This window comes from Meriones unguiculatus (genome assembly GCF_030254825.1).
Source record: "Meriones unguiculatus strain TT.TT164.6M chromosome 13 unlocalized genomic scaffold, Bangor_MerUng_6.1 Chr13_unordered_Scaffold_76, whole genome shotgun sequence".
Taxonomy (NCBI): domain Eukaryota; kingdom Metazoa; phylum Chordata; class Mammalia; order Rodentia; family Muridae; genus Meriones; species Meriones unguiculatus.
The window spans coordinates 134,255-157,519 of NW_026843680.1; the positions used below are offsets into that span (position 1 = coordinate 134,255).

Below are 23,265 nucleotides of genomic sequence, written 5' to 3' on the forward strand. Positions count from 1 at the left end.
GAACAATGTAGTACAATAAGTTTAAATGCTTGGGGCAAGACTGAAGAATGAGAAAAATATTTTGAGTCATTCAGAAAGGTAAACCAGAGTTCACACAAATCTTTCACTGACTTTTTACAAAGATTTACTTGGGATTTAGATAGAGCAATATCAGATCCAGATGCTAGAGAAATTTACTTGTACCTTTAGCTGATGAGTGTGTGAATGCTGAATGGAAAAGGGCTATTAGACCTTCAAGCTCTACATCTGCACCTTTTTCTGAATGCATTAAAACTACTATAGATATTAAGTGTAAAGCTAACAATTTGGTTGTGGTTGAACAAACAATTTCAAAAGATTTGTATGTTCAAAATGTACATTGCTCTGATTGGGTAAGATCAGCTCATTTCCTAAAGGACTGTTGACAAATGGTCCCTAAAGATAATTTATTTTTTTCTGGTAATAATCCAAGAAGAAAGTTTCCTGAGATATGTAGATTTGAGAGGAGCAGACCCAGGTCTTATGAATGTGGATCATTTAGATATGAAAGTGAATGAGGGGCCTAGATCAGACCCTATAAACACAATTTTAAATCCTGATCACTGGTCACTGATGCCTGAGCCCTGAAGCCTCAGGCTTAAGCCCTAAGTCCCAATCCTTGGCCCCTCTGTTATCCTTATGTAGTAGTCAATGCCATCATCATGTCTTGTAGCAGTAGCTTAGACATACTTCAGCTGCCTGTGACCCAACAAGGAGACATCAGGACTCAACACCTGAGACCTGAGACAAAAGGCAGAAAATAATATAGAATATTACACAGTACATTATATCACTATTTAGGAGGTTGTGACACTTGAAACGCTGGCCACATCCTTGGCCCTCCCCCAGCCCCTTGCATGTCAGGTGGGTCTTCAGCTCCACCCCTAATCTCCCTGGCCAATCCAACCTCTCATGTGATACTTCTGGCCCCTTCCTGGCTCCACTCACATCATGTGACCCCCTCTGGTTCTTCCTCTCTGGCTTCTTCCCTTCTCTGTCACCTGATTTCTTGACACCTCCCACTGACACTCCTTTAATCCCTCCCTACACGTGCAAAAAGTCTTCCCGAAGAGTCCTCCAGGCCTCATCTGTGCTAACACGGATGAGTCATAGACAGCTGATTTTGTGGTCAGTGTTCTCATGGTATCTCTGATACCCCTGGTTCCTTTGATTCTTCCCTTCCTCAAGAACTCCACACTTGTACCTTGCATTTGTTTGTGGGAATCTACATCTATTCCCATCATTTCCTGGAGGAAGTCTCTCTAGTCTCTGATGACAGTTCTTCTAGGCTCCCCTGGCCAGCTCTTCACACTCACTTATCTGGACATGTCCTAAGTCACAAAATATGACTTCAACCAGGCTATAAGAGAGTCCTGACAAGTATGGTGGCACACACCCTTAATCGCAGCACTTGGGAGGCAGAGGCAGGTGGATGTCTGTAGAAGAAAGGCCTGAATAGCCAGGGCTACATAGAGAAACCCTGTCTCAAAAAAACCATAATAATAATAATAATAATAATAATAATAATAATAATAATAAAACAAAAAATCTGAGCCAGGCCTGATGGCACATTACTGGGTTCTTTTCACAAGGAAGGTACACAGTAGAGTTTATAGATAAAATAGCAGATTGAAAAAAGATTTGAAAATTCATTTTATTTCATTTTTTAAGTCTCCATTACAATAAATTCTTAATGGGTTGAAAACAAAAGAAATCAAAGAAGGCAGGAGAAAGTACAGAAGATCCACAGGGCAGGGGTGTGGAGAGACACAGGGTTCTAATTATTTTGTAAAGAGAACATGTGAAGAAGAAAGATGTGAAACACTTGAAATATTTTGCATATCTAGTCCACATAACCACAGTGCCTCTCAGCTGCACCTCTTAAAAATGTTTTTTTCTTGGAATTCCTCTCCATTATGAAACCTTTATAATGATGAAAAATATAGATATATGCAAAGCCCTCACATTTTAAAACATTCATTAATGTCTCTCCAGTATGAATTCTTTAATGATGATGACTATACAAATGTGGAAGAGCTTCACCATGCTAAATGCACTCATAGTCTTTCAGTCCAATATGAATTCTTTCATGACTTTGAAGATGAGTGTGAAGAGCAACTTTTAGAACATTGGTTACATTCATAAGGTTTCTCTCCAGTATATGTTCTTTCTGTCATATGATATTACTATTACGTCAAGAAGCTTTATCACATTAGTTACATTCATAGTTTTCCTCCAGTGTGTATTCTTCTATGTACATGGAGATTATTATGATATGCAAAGGCTTTAACACATTGATTACAGTCATAGGGTTTCACTCCAGTAAGTGTTCTTGTTCAAGATGACTCTTACATGAAAAGCTTTTATGACATTGGTTATTTTCATAAGAATTTTCTGCAACATGCATTTTTATGTATTAGGAGATGACTGTGTTGTACAAAGATGATGCCAAACAGATTACATTCATAATGTTTTTTTCTTCAAGTTGTGTTCTTTTAGGTTTTCAGAGACTACTCTGAAATGCATACACTTTATCATATGAGGTACATTCATAAGATTTCTCTCCAATGTAAGTTCTTTTAGGTACTTCCAGATGACTATTCTGTGCAAAGACTTTACCACATTGGTTACATTCATAAGGTTTATATCCAGTGGGAGTTCTTTTCTGTATTAGGAAATTACTGTTACGTGCAAAGTCTTTGCAACTTTCGTTATATTCATAAGGTTTCTCTCAGGTGTGAGTTTTTTTATGTTTTAGGAGAGCACTGTAACATGCAAAGGCTTTAGCACATTGGTTGCATTCATAAGGTTTCTCTCCAGTGTGAGTTCTTTTATGTACTACCAGATGACTGTTCCGTGCAAAGGCTTTACCACATTGGTTACATTCATAAGGTTTCTGTCCAGTGTGAGTTCTTTTATGTAGCAGGAGACTGCTGTTATGTTTAAAGGCTTTACCACATTGGTTACATTCATAAGGTTTGTCTCCAGTGTGAGTTCTTTTATGTGCTACCAGATGACTGTTCCATGCAAAGGCCTTACCGCATTGTTTACATTCATAAGGTTTCTGTCCAGTGTGAGTTCTTTTATGTATCAGGAGATTACTGTTATGTTTAAAGGCCTTACCACATTGGATACATTCATAAGGCTTCTCTTCAGGGTGAGTCCTTTTATGTACTACCAGATGACTGCTCCGTGCAAAGGCTTTACTGCATTGGTTACATTCATAAGGTTTCTCTCCAGTGTGAGTTCTTTTATGTACTACCAGATGACAGTTATGTGCAAAGGCTTTACCACATTGGTTACATTCATATGGTTTCTCTCCAGTGTGAGTTCTTTCATGTACTAGGAGAGTACTGTTACGTGCAAAGGCTTTACCACATTTGTTACATTCATATGGTTTCTCTCCAGTGTGAGTTCTTTTATGTATTTGGAGACTACTATTACATGCAAAGGCTTTACCACATTGGTTACATTCATAAGGTTTCTCTCCAGAGTGAGTTCTTTCATGTACTATGAGAGTACTTTTACGTGCAAAGGCTTTTCCACATTCGTTACATTCATAAGGTTTCTCTCCATTGTGATTTTTTTCGTGTATTAGATTACTGTTACGTGCACAGGCTTTACCACGTTGGTTACATTCATAAGGTTTCTCTCCAAAATGTGTCCTTTTATGTGTTAGGAGGTGACTGTTATGTGCAAAGGCATTACCATTTTGGTTACATTCATAGCGATCCTCACCAATATGCATACTTTTATATGTGTGGGGACTAATGTGACGTGTAAAGACTTCGTCATATCGAGTATCTTCAGAAGCTTTCTCTCCACTATGACTATTTTCAAACCTGCAAAGATGAATGACACATATGAAAGCTTTACCACATTCATTACACTAATGAATCTTTTTGTCCATGTCACTTAGTTTTACAATTTGGTGTAAAATGTAAAGAGGAATTAAATCTTAAATTTTCATCATTATTTTTACATTCATAGTGTTCTCCTTCTCTCTAGGGTTTGCATATTTGAAAATACATGTGATGGTAAAAACATTTGTTACCTGGCTCACACTTACACTATACTTTCTTCTATAAGATGGTTTTCCATGTATTTGTAGAAAAATCCAAGACCTCAGAGCTTTAACACAGTGACTGGATGAATAAATGTCCCTATACTGTGTGCCATCCTAAATCTGCGAAGATAACTGTGACAAACAAACATTTATATATTCCTAAAACTTATATTTTCTGCAGTGTGATTTTGTGAGAATTACTAATGAAGTTAAGGAACCTGTTAATTGATGTTGGTGTATATTTTGTGAAAGTGTGTCAGTATAAGTAAATGCTGATTGCTGAGCCAGCAGAGAACTAAGTGCTGACAAGATTGTAGTATTGTTCTCTTTATGGCCCATTATCACCTGTCCTATATTTTGTAAACATTTGTCATTCCTTACTTATCTATTGGAAATAAAAGCTGACAACTGATAGTAGGGCAAAAATGGAGGGCAGAACTTCTGAGTGAGAGAGGGTTGCTGGGAAGAAGAAAAAAATCAGGCGATTCACCAGCAGGACAGTGAGGTCATCAAATGGACATGAACAGGAACAAAGAGGTAGAGCTGGCCAAAAAGTGGGACACTGTGTTAAGGTTTATTTGTGTTAGAGAAAAAGAGGGTTCAGAATCTGACCAGTTAAATTGACTAAACTTTAAAATATTACAAAGCCTCTGTGTCATTAGTTGTATTGCTTGCATCTCTGAATAGCCCATATAAAGCATAACAGGTATCACCTTTTAAACATCTATTCAAAATGGGGACTACTATTTATTTTAGTTGTTCTGGGTGGTCCATTGTTTCTTTCAATATACCTATAGTAACATGATTTGTATTCATTGTGATATATGATATAACTGTTAAAAGAAAAAAAAATAAATGACATGGTTTCACGTTGCATTCACAGATTTGATTTTTTTTTCATCAGAGACATGTGCTATAGGGATTATGGTTTTTCCACAACAACATTCTTTACTCTAAAAAACTGACCTTCTCACAAAACTTAGCAACATTACTACAAGTAAATAATTAACCCCAGCTTTACTATGGACTATATTGATCAGTATAATGTTTTGGACATACTTTCATTAACTATTTACCGTGAATACCTTTGGCAATATCTGAGTTGTAGGAGACTAAACAAATTGCAGTTCTACCTCATAGCGCTAATGACTAATCAATTTTTTTTCAGAATCACTTTCATACCCGCTTACATATGAAAATTACCTTGCATGTTTTCTAGAACTTTGACAATTCTCTTCAATATTATGATATTCCAAATTGTATCCTAAAATACAGGAAAAGAAAATGTATAATTTGTAATTGGAAATAAGGCAAAATTTAGGTCATGATGTATGCTCAAAGAACCATTCACCTCATCCTTCTTCATCCTCAAGAAAAATTACAGAAGTGGATAAAAAATGAATAAAGAGTCTCCCATATTTTAAAAAGTAAAGAAAATTCACTGTCCTACCTATAGCAGTGAGGTTCCTGTAGGTCTCCAGCATTACCTCTTTGTATAGACTCCTCTGGGAAGGATCCAGCAAAGCCCACTCTTCTCGAGTGAAGTTCACATGCACATCATTGTAGGTCAATGCACTCTAAAATATTCATGCACATGTACATCAGAAAGCATGATACTTAGAATACTGAAAATGTATCCTTCATTTACAATATTTTCAAAGAATTCTGGTGTTTCTTTTATTTATTTCTCATACACAAGTTCTAATGTAATAACCAACTCCTTTTAGGAGGAAACTGAATAGTGAGTTACCTTTCTAATTTTTACATCCTTTAATTAGGATATAGATTTGCAAGAGAAATGCCAATTAACAGACAAAGAGACAGAGAGAGTAAACATATCTATAGTACTGAGCCCACATGAGAGAAATAGTATAAAAGATTCCTGACTATAATAACAATGGGCAAACTGGGTGTATTTTCTGATGTCTTTAATTCCAAAATCACTCAGGAGACAGAGGATGGTGTACCTCATAGAGCTGGATGCTAGCCTGCTCTCTGCAATAAGTTCCAGGACAGTCAGGAGTACATAATAAGAACCTGAATAATCTGCAAAAAAATCAATCAAACTAAAAACATGGAAAGAACTGAAAGATCATTCTCAAGTTTCTACAAAGAGTTATATATTCTATCCAGTACTGTATACATGTCTAGAAACCTGAAGTGCCTCACTTAAATTGTAACATTAATACGATCTTGCTAAAATGAAATGAAAACTTGAACAATTACAAAAGGAGAGATGCAAATATTAGGAATGTAAATGTTGATCATAAATAGGCAACATGGGGGCTGGAGGTATGGTTCAGTGGTTAAGAACACTGTCTGTTCTTCCAGAGGACAGGGGTTCAATTCCCAGCACCCACATGACAGCTCATAGTTATCTGTAACTCCAATTCAATCAATCTGACATCCTCACATCAATGCACACAAATTTAAATTAAATTATTAGAAATAAAAAATGAATGAATAAATAAATGAAATAGGCAACATAGGACATGAGAGATGGCTCAGCTGTGAAGAGATCTTGTTGGTCTTGCAGATATTTGGGCCTGATTGCCAGTACTTACACAGATGGCGATCAGGTACCATGGGGTAGGTGGGTTAGGGGTGACAGGGTCCACACAGAAACCTGATAATCAAACTCCAGAGACAACATTCAAAGGTGCAGATCAAACTTTGTTACAGCGTTACAGCCTTTAAATGACTGAAAGCCCAATCAGACCATCCCATACTAGCCTCAAATACTAGTAACAATCAATCAGGTTGGTGCAACTGTAAGGAATGTGAGAGTTGCCACACCACAACTTAGTTTTGTGGTATATATTTCCATATACCTATATGGAAAGGGGAAGCAGCACCGCACTAGCCTTGGATCCCTTTGAGACTTCACTAGTGTGCTAGGAGTCACTAGTAAAGCAACAGTGTGCATTGGATCAGAACCTTTCAAGGAGAAACAGGAGTTCCTGAAGCTTTACTTGCCATTCCGTATGGGCCTCTTAAAGGCTTACCTTGACCCAACACATAGAGGCTCACACCTATCTATTATTCTAAATTCAAGAGTTCTGAATCTTGTGAGGACCAGGCACACATGAGATATTTATTCACATAAACAGGAAAAATAGTCATATTCATTCAAAAAATTTTAAAACAAGCAATCGTATGATTCAGAGGTTCAAACAGTATTAATATCCTAATGAAGAGCATATGTTTGACATATACAATATGCACATTCCAGGCCTATCACATAATAATATAACAAAGAAACAAAAAGGCCAGGCATGTGGGCCCACAACTAATCCCAGCACTCTAGAGACACTTTAAAGTGGATCTCTAAGTTGAACCCTGCCTGATCTACATACCTACTTACAGGACAGTCAGGACTACAAAAAGAAAATAACTTCAAAAACAAAAAGAACAAACAAACACCACAAAACAAAAAAATAAACATGACCTACATACACTAAGGAAAAAGAAGCAGTCATTAAGTCTCCAAAATAAAATAAAAAGCTCTGAGCCAGCAGGTTTTTGCACAGAATTCTGACAGGCTTTCAAAGAAAAGCTAATACAAATACTCCTTAAACTATTCCACAAAATACAGAAAAAGAAGGAACATTGCCAAAATCATTCTATAGGATCACAATCACCCTATAACTAAATAAAATAAAAACACAACAGAAAAAAAGAATTTCAGAAAATCTCATTTATGAAAGCGATCTAAAAATACTCAATATAATACTCAGAAACTGAATCCAAAAACACATCATTAATATTGCCCACCAAGAGGAGGTAGCCTCCATCTCAGTGATGCAGGGATGGTTCAATATATGTAAATCCATCAATTTAATTCACCTTATAAATAATCTGATAGAAAAAAATCACATGGTCATCTCATCAGATGCTGAAAAGGCCTTTGACAAAAAATCTAACAGCCATTCATCTTAAAAGAATGTAGAGATCATGCACAAAAGGTTCAAACCTAAATATAATAAAGGCAATGGAGTGCAAGCCTATAGACTACATCAAATTAAATTTTAAAAAAATTGAAGCAATTCCACCAAATTCCAGGCTAGAGCAATAAGACAACGGAACATGTTCAAGGAGACAGATTGGAAAGGAAGATGCCAAAGAATCACTATACGAAGATGATATAGTAGAATACATAAGCGAATCTAAAAATTCTAAAAAAGAACTCCTACAATGACAAACACTTTCCACAAAGTGGCGCAGAACAAAATTTACTAAAAACATCAATAACCCTTCTGTATACAGACAGTAAATAGGCTTAGGATGAATTTAGGGAAACAACACCCTGAATAATAGTCACAAACAATATAAAATAGTTTTGGTATAATTCTAACCAAGCAAGTGAAAGATCTGTATGACTAGAAATTCAAGTCCCTGAAGGAAGAAACTGAAGAAGATACCAGAAGACGGAAAGATCTCCCAAACTCAAGGATCATACAATTAGCATTGTAAAAAATGGCCATCTTACCAAATGCAATTGATAGGTTCAAAGCAATTCCAATCAAAATTCCAACACAATTATTCATAGACTTTGAAAGAGCAACCATTAACTTCATAGGAAAGAAAATGCAATATAGATAAAATATTTCTATACTGTAAAAGAATTTCTGGCGGTACCAGCAGCCATAATTTCAAGCTATACTACAGAGCAATGGTAATTAAAACTTCATGGTATTGGCATAGAAACTGGCAGATTGATAATGGAACCAGATTAAAGACCGAGAAATAAACACACATTCCTACAGGAATTTGATATTTGACAAAGTCAAAAAGATACAAAGGAAAAATAGAAAGCATCTTCAGCAATTGGTGTTTCTCTAACTTGATGTCTGCATGTAGACACATGCAAATACAGCCATATTTACCACCCTGCACAAACCTCAAGTCCAATTGGATCAAAGACTGTAACATAAAACTGGATATACTAAACACAATAGAAGAGAGAGTGGGGAATAGCCTTGAACTCATTGGTACAGGAGACACCTCTGTGAATAGTACACCAACAGCTCAGACACTAAGATTAACAATTAATAAAAGGGATGCATAAAAGTGAAAAGTATCTGGAAGTTAAACAACTCTATCAATAGTACAAATGGCAGCACACAGACTTGGAGAGGACCTTTATGAACCCTACATCTGACTAAAGGATAATATTCAAATTAAAGAATTGAACAAATTAGACACAAACAAACCAAATAACCCAAATAAATAATGCCATACAGAGTTAAACAGAGAACTCTAAGCAGAGGAAGTGCTAATGGATGAGAGGTACTTAAAGAACTGTTCAGTGTCTTTAGTCATCAAGGAAATGTAAATTGAAGGATTCTTCATTTCAATCTTACACTTGTCAGAATAGCTCAGATCACGAAACTCAAGTGACAGCACACGGTGGTGAGGAATGTGGAGTAAAGAGAACACACCTCCAGTGATGGTGAGAATGAAAACTTGAACAACCTCTTTGGAAATCCATTTAGATATGTCTCAAAAAATTAAGAAAAGACAAATGTCAATTCCTACATACCTTAATAGCTATACCACTTAGGGTAATATACCCAAAAGATGCTCTACTACACCAGAAGAACACTTGCTTAACTATGTTCACAGCATATTCATTTGTAATAAACACAAACTGGAAACAGCCTAGACTTCCTTCCACTGAAGAATGAATAAAGAGAATGTGATACAGTTGCACAATGGAATACCAATTAGCTATTAATAAAAAAGACTTCATGCAATCAGCAAGAGAATGGGTGGAACTAGGAAAGATCTTTCTGAGTGAGATAACTGAGACCCAGAAAGACCCACATGGTACCTACTTACTTATAAGTAGAAATTAACCATACATTACAGGATAACCAGGGAACAATCCACACAACCAGAGAGTCAAGGAGAGTAAAGGCAGGATGTAGTAAACTCACTCTGAAGAGAAAATGAGATATGTATCTGAATTAAATAGAGGGAAGGTACAGAGTGGGAGAGGGAGTGGGTAGGGTAATGGGGATGGGCATCAGGTATGGGGAGAGTAGAGGGAGGAAGGTAACAAGAAGAAAAAATAGAAATCTGGGTGAGTTTCTGGGTCAAGGGAGGCTCCTGGAATTTTATGGGTGTGGCCATAATGTAACAGCATTGGTTAATGAGCCTGAAGTTGCCAAAAGAGAAATGTGCTCTGAAAAATTTCAAAATTCAAGATGTGAGTAAAGATCAAGTAAACAACGGGTTTGATATGAACAAATTTCAGGTCTATTAGCCAATAATATAAAAAGAAAACAAAACAACACTACAAAGACAGGCATGTGGGCCCACATACAATCCATGATCCAGATTCAGGTGGATCTCTAAGTCTGAGGCCCATGTGATTCACATACCTACTTACAGGACACACAAGACAACAGAAACTTTTTCTTCAAAAACAAAAACAATAAAATTAATAAAATGAAACAACAAAGCCAATAACACCTTAGAAAATGGAAGCAGTCATTAAAAATTCTGCCAAACACACACACACACACACACACACACACACACACACACACACACACGCCCTGGGTCAGATGGCTTTAGCATAGAATCATACCCGATTTTCAAACAAGAGTAAATACCAATACTTATCAAACTATTCCAAAAATACAAACAGAAGAAACATTGCCAAACTCATTCTGATGGCTGTCACCCTGATACACAAACCAAAGTCTCAACAAAGAAAGAGAATTTCAGACCATTCTCACTTATGAACATAGATATAAATACACTCAATAAAACAGTCGAAAACCAAATCCGAAAATACATCAAAGATAAACACAATGAACGCATAGGTTTTATCTCAGGGATACCAGGATGGTTCAACATATGAAAATCCATCAATGTAATCCACCATATAAACAAAGTGAAAGAACAAAATCACATGATCACCTCATTAGACGAGATAAAGCCTTTCACAAAATCCAACACCCCTTCATGTTAAAAGACTTGGAGAAATCAAGCATACAAGGAATCAGGCACATACTTAACATAATAAAGGCAGTAAAAAGCAAGCTGAGAGCCAGCATCAAATTACTTGGAGAGAAACTTAAATTCCACTCATATGAGGTACATGACAAGGATGGGATGCCTATCCTCCCCACATCTCTTCAATATACTACTTAAGTCCTAGCTAGAACAATAAAAAATACTGAAGGTGATCAAGAAGATACACATTGGAAAGGAAGAAGTCAAATTATCACTATTTGCAGATGATATACTAGTATACATAAGTGACCCAAGAAATTCTACCAGAGCATTCCTACAATTGATATATACTTTTCACAAAATAGCTGGGAACACAGTTTACCAAAAAGTTCATTAGCCCTTCTGTATACAAATGAAAAATGGGCTGAGAATGAAATTTGGTAAATAACACCCTGTGCAGTAGCCACAAACAATATAAAATATTTTGTTGTAACTCTAACCAAGAAGTGAAAGACCTCTATGACTAGAATTTCATGTCTTTACAGAAAAAAAAACTGAAGAAGATATCAGAAGATGGAAAGATCTCCCAAAATCATGGATATGTAGGCTTAACATAGTAAAACAGCATTCCTAACAAATGCAAACTACAGATTCAATCCTTTTCCCACCAACATTCCAACATAGTTCTTTACAGACCTTGAAAGAGCAAGCACTTCATATGGAAAAATAAAACACCCTTGAGAGCAGACCGATCCTCTACAAATAAGGTCAGGAATAAGGACACAGAAATAAACCCACGCTCCTACTGGAACTTTACTTTCAACAAAGATAAAACCATACAATGGAAAAATGACAGCATCTTCAACAAATGGTTGTGGTCTAACTAGGTGTCTGCCTGTAGAAAAATGCAAATAGACCCCTTTGTATCACTATGCAGAAACTCAAGTCCAAGTGGATCAAAGACCTTGACATAAAACCAGAGATATATTTAGATAAGACATGGTGAAGAAAAGTCTGGAACTCCTTAACATAGGACACAATAAAAAAACAACAGCACAGGCTCAGAGATCAACAACTAATAAGTGGGATCTCAGGAAATGGAAGAGCTTCTGTAAGTCAAAGGACATTATCAATAGATCAAAATGGCAGCCAACAGATTGGGAAAATACTAACACCAACCCTACATCAGACAGAGTGGTAAAATCCAAAATATACAAAGAACTTAAGAAATTAAACACCAACAAATCAACTAAACCAATTTTAAAAATGGGGTTCAGATTTAAACTGAGAATTCACAACAGAGGAATCTTGAATGGATGAGAAGCACTAAAGAAAATCATCAAAGTCCTTAGCCATCAGACAAATGGAAATCAAAATGACTCTAAGATTCCATCTTATACCACTCAAATGGCTAAGATCAAAAACTCAAGTGACAACACATGCTGGTGAGGATGTGGAGAAAAGGGAATATTCCTCCCATGCTGATGGGAATGCAGACTTGTACAACTTCTCTGGAAATCAATCTGGTGCATTCTCAGAAAACTGGGAATAGTTCTGCCTCAAAACCCAGCTATACCACTCGAGGGAACATATTCAAAAGATGTTCCATTATAGGACAAGGACATTTGTTCTACTATGTTCATAGCTGTTTTATTCATAAAAGCTAGAAACTGGAAACAACCTAGATGTCCCTCAAATCTAGAAGAATGTATAAAAGCATTTCTGGTACATTTACACAATGGGATACTAATCAGTTATTAAAAATAAGAAATCATGGAAACTGCAGGCAAAAGGATCAAACTAGAAAAAAAAATTATCCTGAGTGAGGTAACACAGACATAGATAGAAACACATACTGTGTACTCACTTATGAGCAGATATTAAACCTACAGTACAGGATAATCATACTACAATCCACAGACCCAAAGAAGCAAAATAACAAGGGTCCACAGGAGGGTGCCAGTCTCACTCAGAATAGAAAATAGAATAGACAACAGAAATGGATGAAGAAACTGGGCAGAATTTTTTTTTCTGTTCGTGAAGAATGATATTATGCTTTTCATTGCATTTGCATTGAATTTGTGAATAGCTTTTGGTAGAACAGTCATTTTCAAAATTTTACCATCATCAATCCAGGAACATGGGATGTCTCTTCATTTTCCAGTGTCTTTCTTGATTTCTTCAGGTGTTTGAAGTTCTCATTGTGGGTGTGTTTTTTTCTTTCATCTGTTTATTACTAGATACTTTATTTTCTTTCAGACATTTCTGAATGGGAGTGTGTTCAAGATCTCCTTTGAATGTTTGATGTTGGTATATACAAAAGTAAATAGATTTCTGCAAGTTAATTCTGTATCCTGTCACATAGCTATATTGTTAATCATTTCATAATTTTTTTGTGATAGAATTTTGGGGAACTGCAATGCATATTATTACATCATCTGCAAAGAGTGATAGTTTGAATTCTACTTTCCCTATTTATATTCCTTTATTTATCTTTCTTTATTGCTTAAACAAGCACTTTGAGCAAAATATTGAAAAAAGTGAGGGTGGTGAACATAGATGACAAACTTCTGACCTGAGTATACTTGCCTAAACCTTTTCTCTATTAGGGATGATTGTGGATGCAGGTTTCTCATCTATAGATTTTATTGTGTTGAGAGGTATTGCTTCTGGCCTTACAACTTTTGAAACTTATATGATAAAGGCACGTTGGATTTTTTTAAAGACGTTTTTTGGTTTTTGTTTAAGCTATTGAGATGTTCATGTGATTTCTGTTTATACATCATTTATGTAGTTTTTATATTTATTGACTTATGTTGTGCCATATCAGGGATAAGCAAGTCATTCATAGTGGATAATAGTTTTGATGTATGTCTGTATTCTCTTCAGAGAAATTTTATTAGACTTTTGAGTCTATTTTTATTAATTTATTTTTAAATAAATTAGTTTATTCACTTTGTATCCCCACTGTATCTCACTCCATTATTGCCTCCCAATCCTACCTCCCTCATGTCCTACCATGCCCCACCACAAGATGACTGATATGGAAGGTATTCCTCCCCATCCACCTGAACCTAGCCTATCAGGTCTCATCAGGACTAGCTGCATTGTCTTCCTTTGTGGCCTGGTAAGGCTGGAGCCCCATCAAGGGAAGGTGATCAAAGAGCCAGTCACTGAGTTCATGTCAGAGGCAGTCACTGTTCCCCTTTCTACAGAACCCACTTGGAGCTGCCATGGGCTACAACTGTGTAGAGCTATTAAAGATTCTATGTTATCTCCATGCATGGTTCTTGATTGGAGTAGCAGTCTCAGAAAAGACCTTTAAGTTGGGAGCCGTGGCTCTGGCAGCTGCTTTGATATTTATATCTCAGTGGAAAGACTGCTTTTACCAGGACTTCACTGAAGTCAGGGAAGAATTTGCAAGTCCATCACCTTTTGTTTGTGACAGCAGGTGAGATAGCTTGTGAAGATCATACCTCTTGCTCCAGCTCCTTGTGGAAATTTAACCCATTGTTCTGAGCTGTTTTTACTGTGGCTTAAAAGCTGTCTACAAAAAAAATCAGGCTGTTGTGGCTAAGGCGTGTGGCTTGCTGCTGCTGCTACATCTGTTTGCTACTTGTGACTGCGGCTGCTGCAGTCCGGAGCCTCTTTAAAAAAGTTTCCTGTATGCTGTGTATTTGGGGTTTTTTGTTTGTTTGTTTGTTTGTTTTTTCATTAATTTCAATCCTCACTCCCGACTCAAGAACCATTCAACTCTCCTGGTGGGCTCTGGCACCCCTATGCCTAGATTTCTTGGATCTATTGTTCTCCTTGTGGAGATATTGTCCCCTCCAGGTCCTCTCATCTCCCCTTCTTTCATAAGATTACCTGCACTCTGCCTAAAGTTTGGCTATGAATGTCAGCATCTACTTTGATACCCTGTGGGGTACAGTCTTCAGAGGCCCTCAGTGGTCAGTTCCTGTCCTATTGCCTGGTATCTCCCACTTCCAATATCTGTCCCATTTGTCATTCTGAGTGAGGACTGATCATGTAACCAGGGTCCTCCTTGTTTACCTTCTAGAGGTGAACATATTTTAGAATGTTTGTCCTACATATGTCTAAAAATCCATTTATGAGTATATACCATGTGTTTGTTTCAACTTCTGGGATACCTCAGTCAAGATGAGCATTTCTAGTTCCCACCATTTGCCTGCAATTTTTATGATTTTCCTGTTTTTAATATCTAAGCAGTATACCATTGTGTAAATGTGCCACAATTTCTGTATCCATTCTTCATTTGAGGGACATCTGGATTGTTTCCAGATCTGGCTATTACAAATAAAGCTGCTATGAACAGAGTTGAGCAAATGCCCCTGTTGTATACTTGAGCATGTTTTGGATATATGCCTAGCTAGGAGTGCTATAGCTGGATCCTGAGGAAACAATATTCCTATTTCTCTGAGAAAGTGCCAGATTGATTTCCAAAGTGGCTGTACAAGTTTATATTCCTACCAGAAATGGAGGAGGGTTCCCCTTTCTGGACATCTCCTCCAGCATGTGTTGTCACTTGAGCTTTAGCCATTTTGATGGCTGTAAGATGAAATCTCAGGGTTGTTTTGATCAGCATTTCCCTAATGATTAAGGATGCTGAACATTGCTTTAACTGTTTCTCTGCAATTCAATATTCCTCCACTGAGAATTCTCTATTTAGCTCTATACCACATTTTTAATTGGACTACTTGTTTTATTGCTGTTTAACTTCTTGAGTTCTTTATATATTCTGGATTAGCCCTCTGTCAGCTATAGGGCTATACTTTCTCAATCTGTAGGCTGTCGTTTCATTTTGATGACAGAGTCCTTTGTTTACAGAAACTTTTCAGTTTCATGAGACCCCATTTATTAATTTTTGATCTCAGAGCCTGAGCTATTGGTGTTCAGTTCAGGAAGTATTCTCCTATGCCAATGAGTTCAAGGCTCCTCACCAATATTTCTTTTAACAGGTTTACTATGTCTGGTTTTATGTTGAGATCTTTGATCCACTTTGGACTTTAGTTTTGTGTAAGGTGATGAATATGGATCGTTTTGCATTTTTTCCTACAAGCAGACATCCAGTTAGACCAGCACCATTTGTTGAAGATGCAGGCTTTTTCCATTGTATGGTTTTGGCTTCTTTGTCAAAAAACAAGTATCCATAGGTGTATGGGTTTATTTCTACATCTTCTATTCAGTTCCATTGACCCACCATTCTGTTTATATGTCAGTATTATGCAGTTGCTTTATAGTATTGCTTGAGATCAGGAATGGAGATGCCTCCACACGATCTGTTGTTGTACAAGATAGGTTTAGTTCTGGGGATTTTTGTTGTTCCATGTGAAGTAAAGAATTGTTCTTTCAAGATCTATAAAGAATTGTGTTGGTATTTTGATGGGAACTGCATTAAATCCATTGATTGCTTTTGGCAGGATGGCCATTTTCACTATGTTAATCCTACTAGTCCATGAGCATGGGAGATCGTTCCTTCTTCTGATACCTCTTCAATTTCATTTTTCAGAGCCTTGACATTTTTTTCAAACAGGTGTTTCACATGCTTCGTTAGAGTCACACCAAGGTACTTATTACTGGCTAATGTGAAGGGTGTAGTTTCCCTAATTTCTTTCTCAGCCCTTTTGTCTTTTGTACACATAAGGGCTACTGATTTTTTTTCAGTTAATTTTGTATCCAGCCACTTTGTTGAAGGTGTTTAGCAGCTGAAGGCTTTTTCTAGTTCAATTTCTGCAGTTACTTATGTATATTATATCATCTTCAAATAACGATACTTTGACTTCTTCCTTTCTGATTTGTATCCTCTTGATCTGCTTTAGTTATCTTACTGCTCTAGTGAGGACTTCAAGTACTATGTTGAAGAGATACTGAGAGAGTGAGCAGCCATGCCTTTTCCCTGAGGTTTACTGGGATTGATTTAAGTTTCTCTCCATTTAGTTTGATGTTGGCTAAAGACTTGCTGTATATTGTCTTTACTATGTTTAGGTATGTGCCTTGTACCTCTCATTTGTCCAAGACTTTAAACAAGAAAGGGTGTTGGATTTTATCAAATGCGTTTTCAGGATCTAAGAAGATCATGTGCTTTTTCTCCTTCAGTTTGTTTATGTGGTGGATTATATTGATAGATTTCCATATACTGAACCTCCCCTGCATGCAGGGATGAAGCCCACTTGGTCATGGTGGATATCTTTGATGTTTTCTTGGATTCAGTTGGCAAGTATTTTATTGAGTAATGTTGCATCAATGTTCATAAGAGAGGTAGGTCTGAAGTTGTCTTTTTTTGTTGGGTCTTTTGGGACTTTAGGTGTCAAGGTGACTGTGGCTTAATAGAATGAGATTTCACCTCTGAATTTGATTATTTCTAATCATTTACTCCACTTGAGTGTGTCTGCTTAAGATGAAGTCACACCAGAATTCTACCAGACATTCAAAAAGGAGCTATAATAATCCTTCCTAAACTATCAAGAAAAGAAAAAAAGGAAAAGAAACAGAAGAAGCACTTCAAAACTCTTTCTAGAAATCCAGCATTCCTGTCATAAGCAAACTAATTAAAATCACACACACATGCACACACACACACACACACACACAACCCACAGGCCAATACTCTTGATAAAAATAGACTTTCAACCAAAATTAATGAAAGAAGATGAGGAAGGGCAATTCATTCTCATCAAAGGAAAAATATACCAGAAGGACATCATAATCCTGAACATCTAGGCCCCATATTCAGAAGCTGAATTTGATGATAAATGATACATGATTAAAGCTTAAATCACACATCGATCCCAACAACTTAATAGTAGGAGACTTCAACACTACACTCTTACCAAGGGACAGATCATCTAGACAGAAGCAAAATAAGGAAATAACAATTACAGAGGTCCTAAATAAAATGGACCTAATAGATGTCTACAGAACTTTTCGCCCAAACACAAAAGAGTATACCTTATTTTCAGCACTTCATGGAACCTTCTCAAAAATTGACCATATAATCAGGCACAAAGCAAGCCTCAAAATATACAAGAAGATCGAAATAATCCCTTGTATCCTATCAGACCAACATGGATTAAAACTAGACTTCAACAACAACAGAAATAACAAAAAGCCTACATACACATGGAAACTAAGCAACTCTCTACTCAATGACAGCTTTGTCAGGGAAGAAATGGAAAAAGAAATTAGAGACTTCCTAAAATTCAATGGAAATGACGGCACAACTTACCCAAACTTGTGGGACACAATGAAAGCACTGCTAAAAGGAAAGTTCATAGCACTAAGTGCCTCCAGAGAGTAGTTCATCTCATACAAGCAATTTAATGACACACCTAAAAGCCCTAGGAAAAAAAGGAAGAGGCACACCCAAGAGGAGTAGACAACTAGAAATAATGAAACTCAGAGCTGAGATGAATGAATTAGAAACAAAGAAAACAATTCAAAGAATCTAGAAGACTAAGAGCTGGTTCTTGGAGAAAATCAACAAGCTAGACAAATCCTTAGCCAATATAAGTAAAGGGGAGAAAGAAATTATCCAAATCAGCAAAATCAGAAATGAAAAGTGGGACATAACAACAGACACTGAGGAAATCCAAACAATCATTAGGTCTCACTAGAAAAGTCTATATGCCACACAATTTGAAAATCTAAATGAAATGGACAATTTTCTTGAGAGATTCCATCTACCAAAATTAAATCTAGATTGGGTAAATAAATTGAATAGTCCTATATCTCCCAAGGAACTAGAATCAGTCATCACAAGTCTCATGCCAAAAAAAAAAAAAGCCCAGGGCCAGATGGTTTCAGCACAGAATTCTACCAGACCTTCAAAGAAGACCTAACTCCAATTCTTTTCAAACTATTCCACAAAATAGATACAGAAGCAACCAAACTCATTCGAGGAAGCCACAGTCACCTTGATACCAAAACCCCACAAAGACCCAATCAAAAAAGAGAACTTCAGACCTATCTTTCTTATGAACATCGATGCAAAAATACTCAATAAAATACTTGCAAACCGAATCCTAGAACACATTAAAGATATCATCCTCCCTGTCCATAGAGCAGTAAGACAAATAAAGGAGATCAAAGGGATACAAATTAGAAAGGAAGAAGTCAAAGTATCAATATTCACAGATGATATGATAGTATACATGAGTGGCCCTAAAAATTATACCAGAGAACTCCTACAGCTGACAAACACCTTCAGCAAAATCGCTGGATATAAAATTAACTCAAAAAAAAAATCTGAAGTCTTCCTGTATACAAAAGACAAGTGAGCTGAGAAAGAAATTGGGGAAACAACAACCTTCCAATAGTCACAAATAACATAAAGTACATCAGTTCAACTCTTACCAAGCAAAGGAAAGATCTGTATGAAAAACAAACAAACAAACAAACAAAAACCCTTCAAGCCTCTGAAGAAAGAAATTGAAGAAGATATCAGAAAATTAAAAGATTTTCCATGCTTATGGATCAGTAAGAATAACAGCAAAAATGGTCATCCTACCAAAAGAAATCAAGAGATTAACGCAATTCCCATCAAAATACCAACACTATTCCTTACAGACCTTGAAAGAACAATTCTCAACATCATATTAAAAAAAACAAACCCAGTATAATAAAGAACTTCTGAAGTTATTTCCATCCATGATCTAAAGCTATACTATAGAGCAATAGTAATAATAACAGCATACAAAGTACTGGCAGAGAAACAGACTTGGAGTGTCAATGGAATTGAATCAAATACTCAGAAATAAACCCACACACCTACAGAAGGCAGGACTAAGGCCAGAAATTTATACACTGAACCCCCACAGTATGTCCTCCCCATCAAGCTACTTAAGACCTCCAGCCCCTGGTACTACAGCACAGAATCTCCACTTCCCCCCGCAAAAGAATAGCATATCAGTGTTTTGTCTGAGAGAAAAATCCTGCTTTTGGAAATGCCTGTCTGTTCTCTTTTAAGACCATGTCAACTGTATCAATCCTGGTCTAAAAGATACTACAATATGTACTAAGGAAAGCAGAGAATGATAGGTTCATATTTTAAAAGTCTTCATTCAACTAAGCATTTAAATGTAAAAAAAAAATAATAAATGGGTAGACTTCTAGATGTATAAAATCTAACAACATTAAATCAAGAAGAAGTAAATTATTAAAACAGACACATAACAACCAAGATAGAAATGATAATTTAAAAATCTCTTAATTAAAAGAAAAAGGAAAGCAAGCCTAGGTATAGTGATTCACCATGAATTCTACAAGAGTCTCAAATAACTCACTGCAATACTCCTCAAAGTATTCCACAAAAGGGAAAAAGAAGAAAAACTTCTATATTTTTGTAAAGACACCAGTATTATCTTGATTACAAAAAAATTAACTTTTAAAAATAACACAACCTGATATTGTGTTAACTAATTAATAACTTGTGTTATAAAGAACTTCTATATAGGTACTTAGTTATCTGTACAAGAGACATACTTACCTATTTTATGACTGGAAGCCATGACTACAGACTATGTCAATATCAATGTCAAACATTACTGATTCCTATAATACTAAATTATATAGTATACAAACATTCACATTTCATCTTTTATTTGCCTAACGTTGACTGAATGAAAAGTTTAATTGACTTGCTCAACAATCTTCTTCATGATACCCTATTTGAAGGTGATCTCCAAGGGTCATAAGTGTAAATGAGTCCTAGTTTATATCTTGTTGGTTTAGAACCCACACATTACACTTATCACTAACATGTTGAGATACGGCTCAGCTCATGAGCACTGTCTGTATTTTAAAATCTAATAATGGGAGCACAGTTTTGGTTTCACCTTCATCATACTGTATTAATATTAAATGATCTGTGAAAGCAATTATGTTTCAGTTACTGCCTACTCTAATACAAGTTATTTATTGTCCACAAAAAGATCTTCTTATGGTCTCTTGTCATGAATATAGATTGTATTTTAGATGAAATGGTTGCTTTGGATATGATGCCCTAGTCTTATGTCATTGGACATATTCCATGAAATCATAAAAATTTTCGTTATTGAACTTGCTATATTTTTATAGTATTTACACATATATATTACAGAATCTCATCTCACACTAGGAAAATATTCGTTGAAAGACATTCAAATTTAATGTCTTCAAATGAGTGTTTTCAGTCCCCAAATCATGTAAGATACAGATATATACACATACATTTTGACAAAATCTTTTTTCCATTTTAATTTGTACTTTCAATGATAAGATGAAAACGTTTTACTGGCTTGATGACAGTGAATTACTTACCAATAATATAAGATCTTGATGCTTCCCTTGCTTATGAGTGAGGCTTACCTGGCATGGTAGAAGCCAGTCAGGATTTCTGTCTTTAGATTCCATTTCAATTTTGCTCAAAAGCGTTTAATGGAGGGCATGGGCCACTGAATACACTGCATTCCATATGGAATAGCTCAGAAACAGTCACCACATCATTTTCTTCTGGCTTAATCTCTATAGAAATTGGGTATGGGTCATGATTTTCACATAACAAAGCAGGAGGTGAGCAATCAAACCTGTCAATCCAGAATTTATGGAAGTAAGAATCTCCTGGGTACTAGGAGGGTGTAGGTGACTAGAGAAAGTTCATTCAGCCAGGGATAGCTCTTGTGTTTGAATATGAGAAGCTTCCTCTGAAAAAGTTCACCAAGTCATTCCTATTTGATACGGACTCTAAATAAAATGTGTTGGTTTGCCACGTTCTACACCTCCGTTCTGGCTGAAAATAATTTATTTACCATGTGGAAAAATGTCAATTACTTTTATCACTACAGAATACCTGCACATTTACCTGTGTATGTTGGCTTAAATTCAGCAAACCAACGCCAAATAGTACCCAAGTTTCAATTAGCTGACTTTTTTCTGTAAAAACCAGATTTCTTTCTTCCTTTGTTCTCTCTTTCCTTCCTTCCTCTTCTTTCTTCTCCACCGCTTCCTTTTTCTCTTTGCCCCAGATCCTTCTGTACTGAGTCCCCAGCACCCTAACAACTAAGCCCAGTGAACCTTACCTACTCAACCCCCAAAACATCGTTTATAGGGTCCTCCCTGCTCATGCACACGCAGGCCAGCAGAGGGCGCCAGGACAACATATACAAGGTCGTGCACAACCTCACCCAGGGCGGCATGCACCCATCTCCCCCAGGAAGCACACAGGCCTGGTGGGAGAGAAGGACTGGGCTTCTTCTCTTCCCGCCATCCCCCTTGCCCCACGCAGGAGCCGCTCGGGGACTCCAGGACGGACGGCGGGCGATGGACAGGTGCGGGAGGCGGCGAGCCCCAAGGTTCTTCCCCTCCCCGCCCCCTCGTGTGAGCAGGACTATGAGTTCATTACTGCTTGGGATAAGACTGCTGACAGGGGACAACAGGTCTGGGTAGCGGCGCGCCTCTAGCGGAAGTCCCTCCCTTTGGGCTTCGCTTCTGGATCTGCCCTGCTGAGACTTCCGGGTGCAGACGCTCCGAGGCCGCCCCGCCATCTCCCTGTCCCCCGCCACAGGGATGTAAACTCAAACCTAGTCACAGACGGACCTTCATCCTTTTTCCCCACTTCTGAGCGAGCGCTCGCTGGTCAGGGAAGTAACAACAGTAACACGATGCTTTGCGGAAGAGACCCACCTGCCTGAAAACTACAAACATGGCGTCAAGGCAAGGACTTCTGGGATTGTATCTGAGAACTACTAAAATGGCGTCTGGGCGGCGCAATGCCTTCTGGGATTGTTTGCAGTCCCATCTTTGTTTCTCTCCCGTTAAGCAGCATGTACCAGGGCCGGGGGACGCCTACAAATCCCAGAATGCCCGACATGCTGTTCCCACCAAATCGCGCCGGCGTCCCTCACCTTCCCTTACGGAGGAAGTAGGCACGGGGGACTCTTCACGCTGCTGCTACTAGTTTTCAGAGCCTGCATGGCCATTCCCCTGCTCCAAGTGCCTGCAAATCTCCCTGCCATGCCATTCTGTCGTTGGGTCACGATTGGACAGTTGCTTTGTGACGTCATCGCCCAGCCCCATGTCTTGGAAGCTGCTGCTACAGTATAAAATGTCCAGTGCCTGGGAGCTGGAGAAGGGATCCTTGGGTCTCTGCACATTTGATTACGTCATTAGGAGTCAGACACAGGAAATAAATCTCTTCCAAATATATAAAGGCTGGGTAT

General features: G+C 37.3%; 1 protein-coding gene across 9 annotated transcripts; it reads right to left on the bottom strand.

Moving 5' to 3' along the window:
• Positions 1–1,652: 1,652 nt before the first annotated feature.
• On the bottom strand, positions 1,653–22,778 carry LOC132651411 (zinc finger protein 431-like). Of its 9 annotated transcripts, XM_060376623.1 has the most exons (6): positions 22,627–22,760; positions 21,416–21,633; positions 6,052–6,130; positions 5,535–5,661; positions 5,288–5,348; positions 1,653–3,860 (listed from the first exon to the last, which is right to left on the bottom strand). In XM_060376623.1, exons 4-6 carry the CDS (start codon positions 5,566–5,568, stop codon positions 2,750–2,752), a joined length of 1,206 nt encoding a protein of 401 aa, XP_060232606.1. In that variant the 5' UTR covers positions 5,569–5,661; positions 6,052–6,130; positions 21,416–21,633; positions 22,627–22,760; the 3' UTR covers positions 1,653–2,749. The 9 variants fall into 9 exon arrangements, with proteins under 9 accessions (XP_060232606.1, XP_060232605.1, XP_060232601.1 ...); XM_060376622.1 differs by lacking the exon at positions 6,052–6,130 and having other exon boundaries at positions 21,416–21,571; positions 22,627–22,778; XM_060376618.1 differs by lacking the exon at positions 6,052–6,130 and having other exon boundaries at positions 21,368–21,571; positions 22,627–22,778.
• Positions 22,779–23,265: the final 487 nt, after the last annotated feature.

Bases quoted from the DNA above. Each gene is read 5' to 3' on its own strand.
- LOC132651411 (XM_060376618.1), bottom strand. From the start codon at position 21,460: ATGGAATCTAAAGACAGAAATCCTGACTGGCTTCTACCATGCCAGGTA. The intron at 5,662-21,367 runs GTAAGTAATTCA...TGAATATTTTAG, and splicing joins ATCAAGATCTTATATTATTG to AGTGCATTGACCTACAATGA. The intron at 3,861-5,287 runs GTAATTTTCATA...TCATCTTTGCAG, and splicing joins AGTTCTAGAAAACATGCAAG to GTTTGAAAATAGTCATAGTG.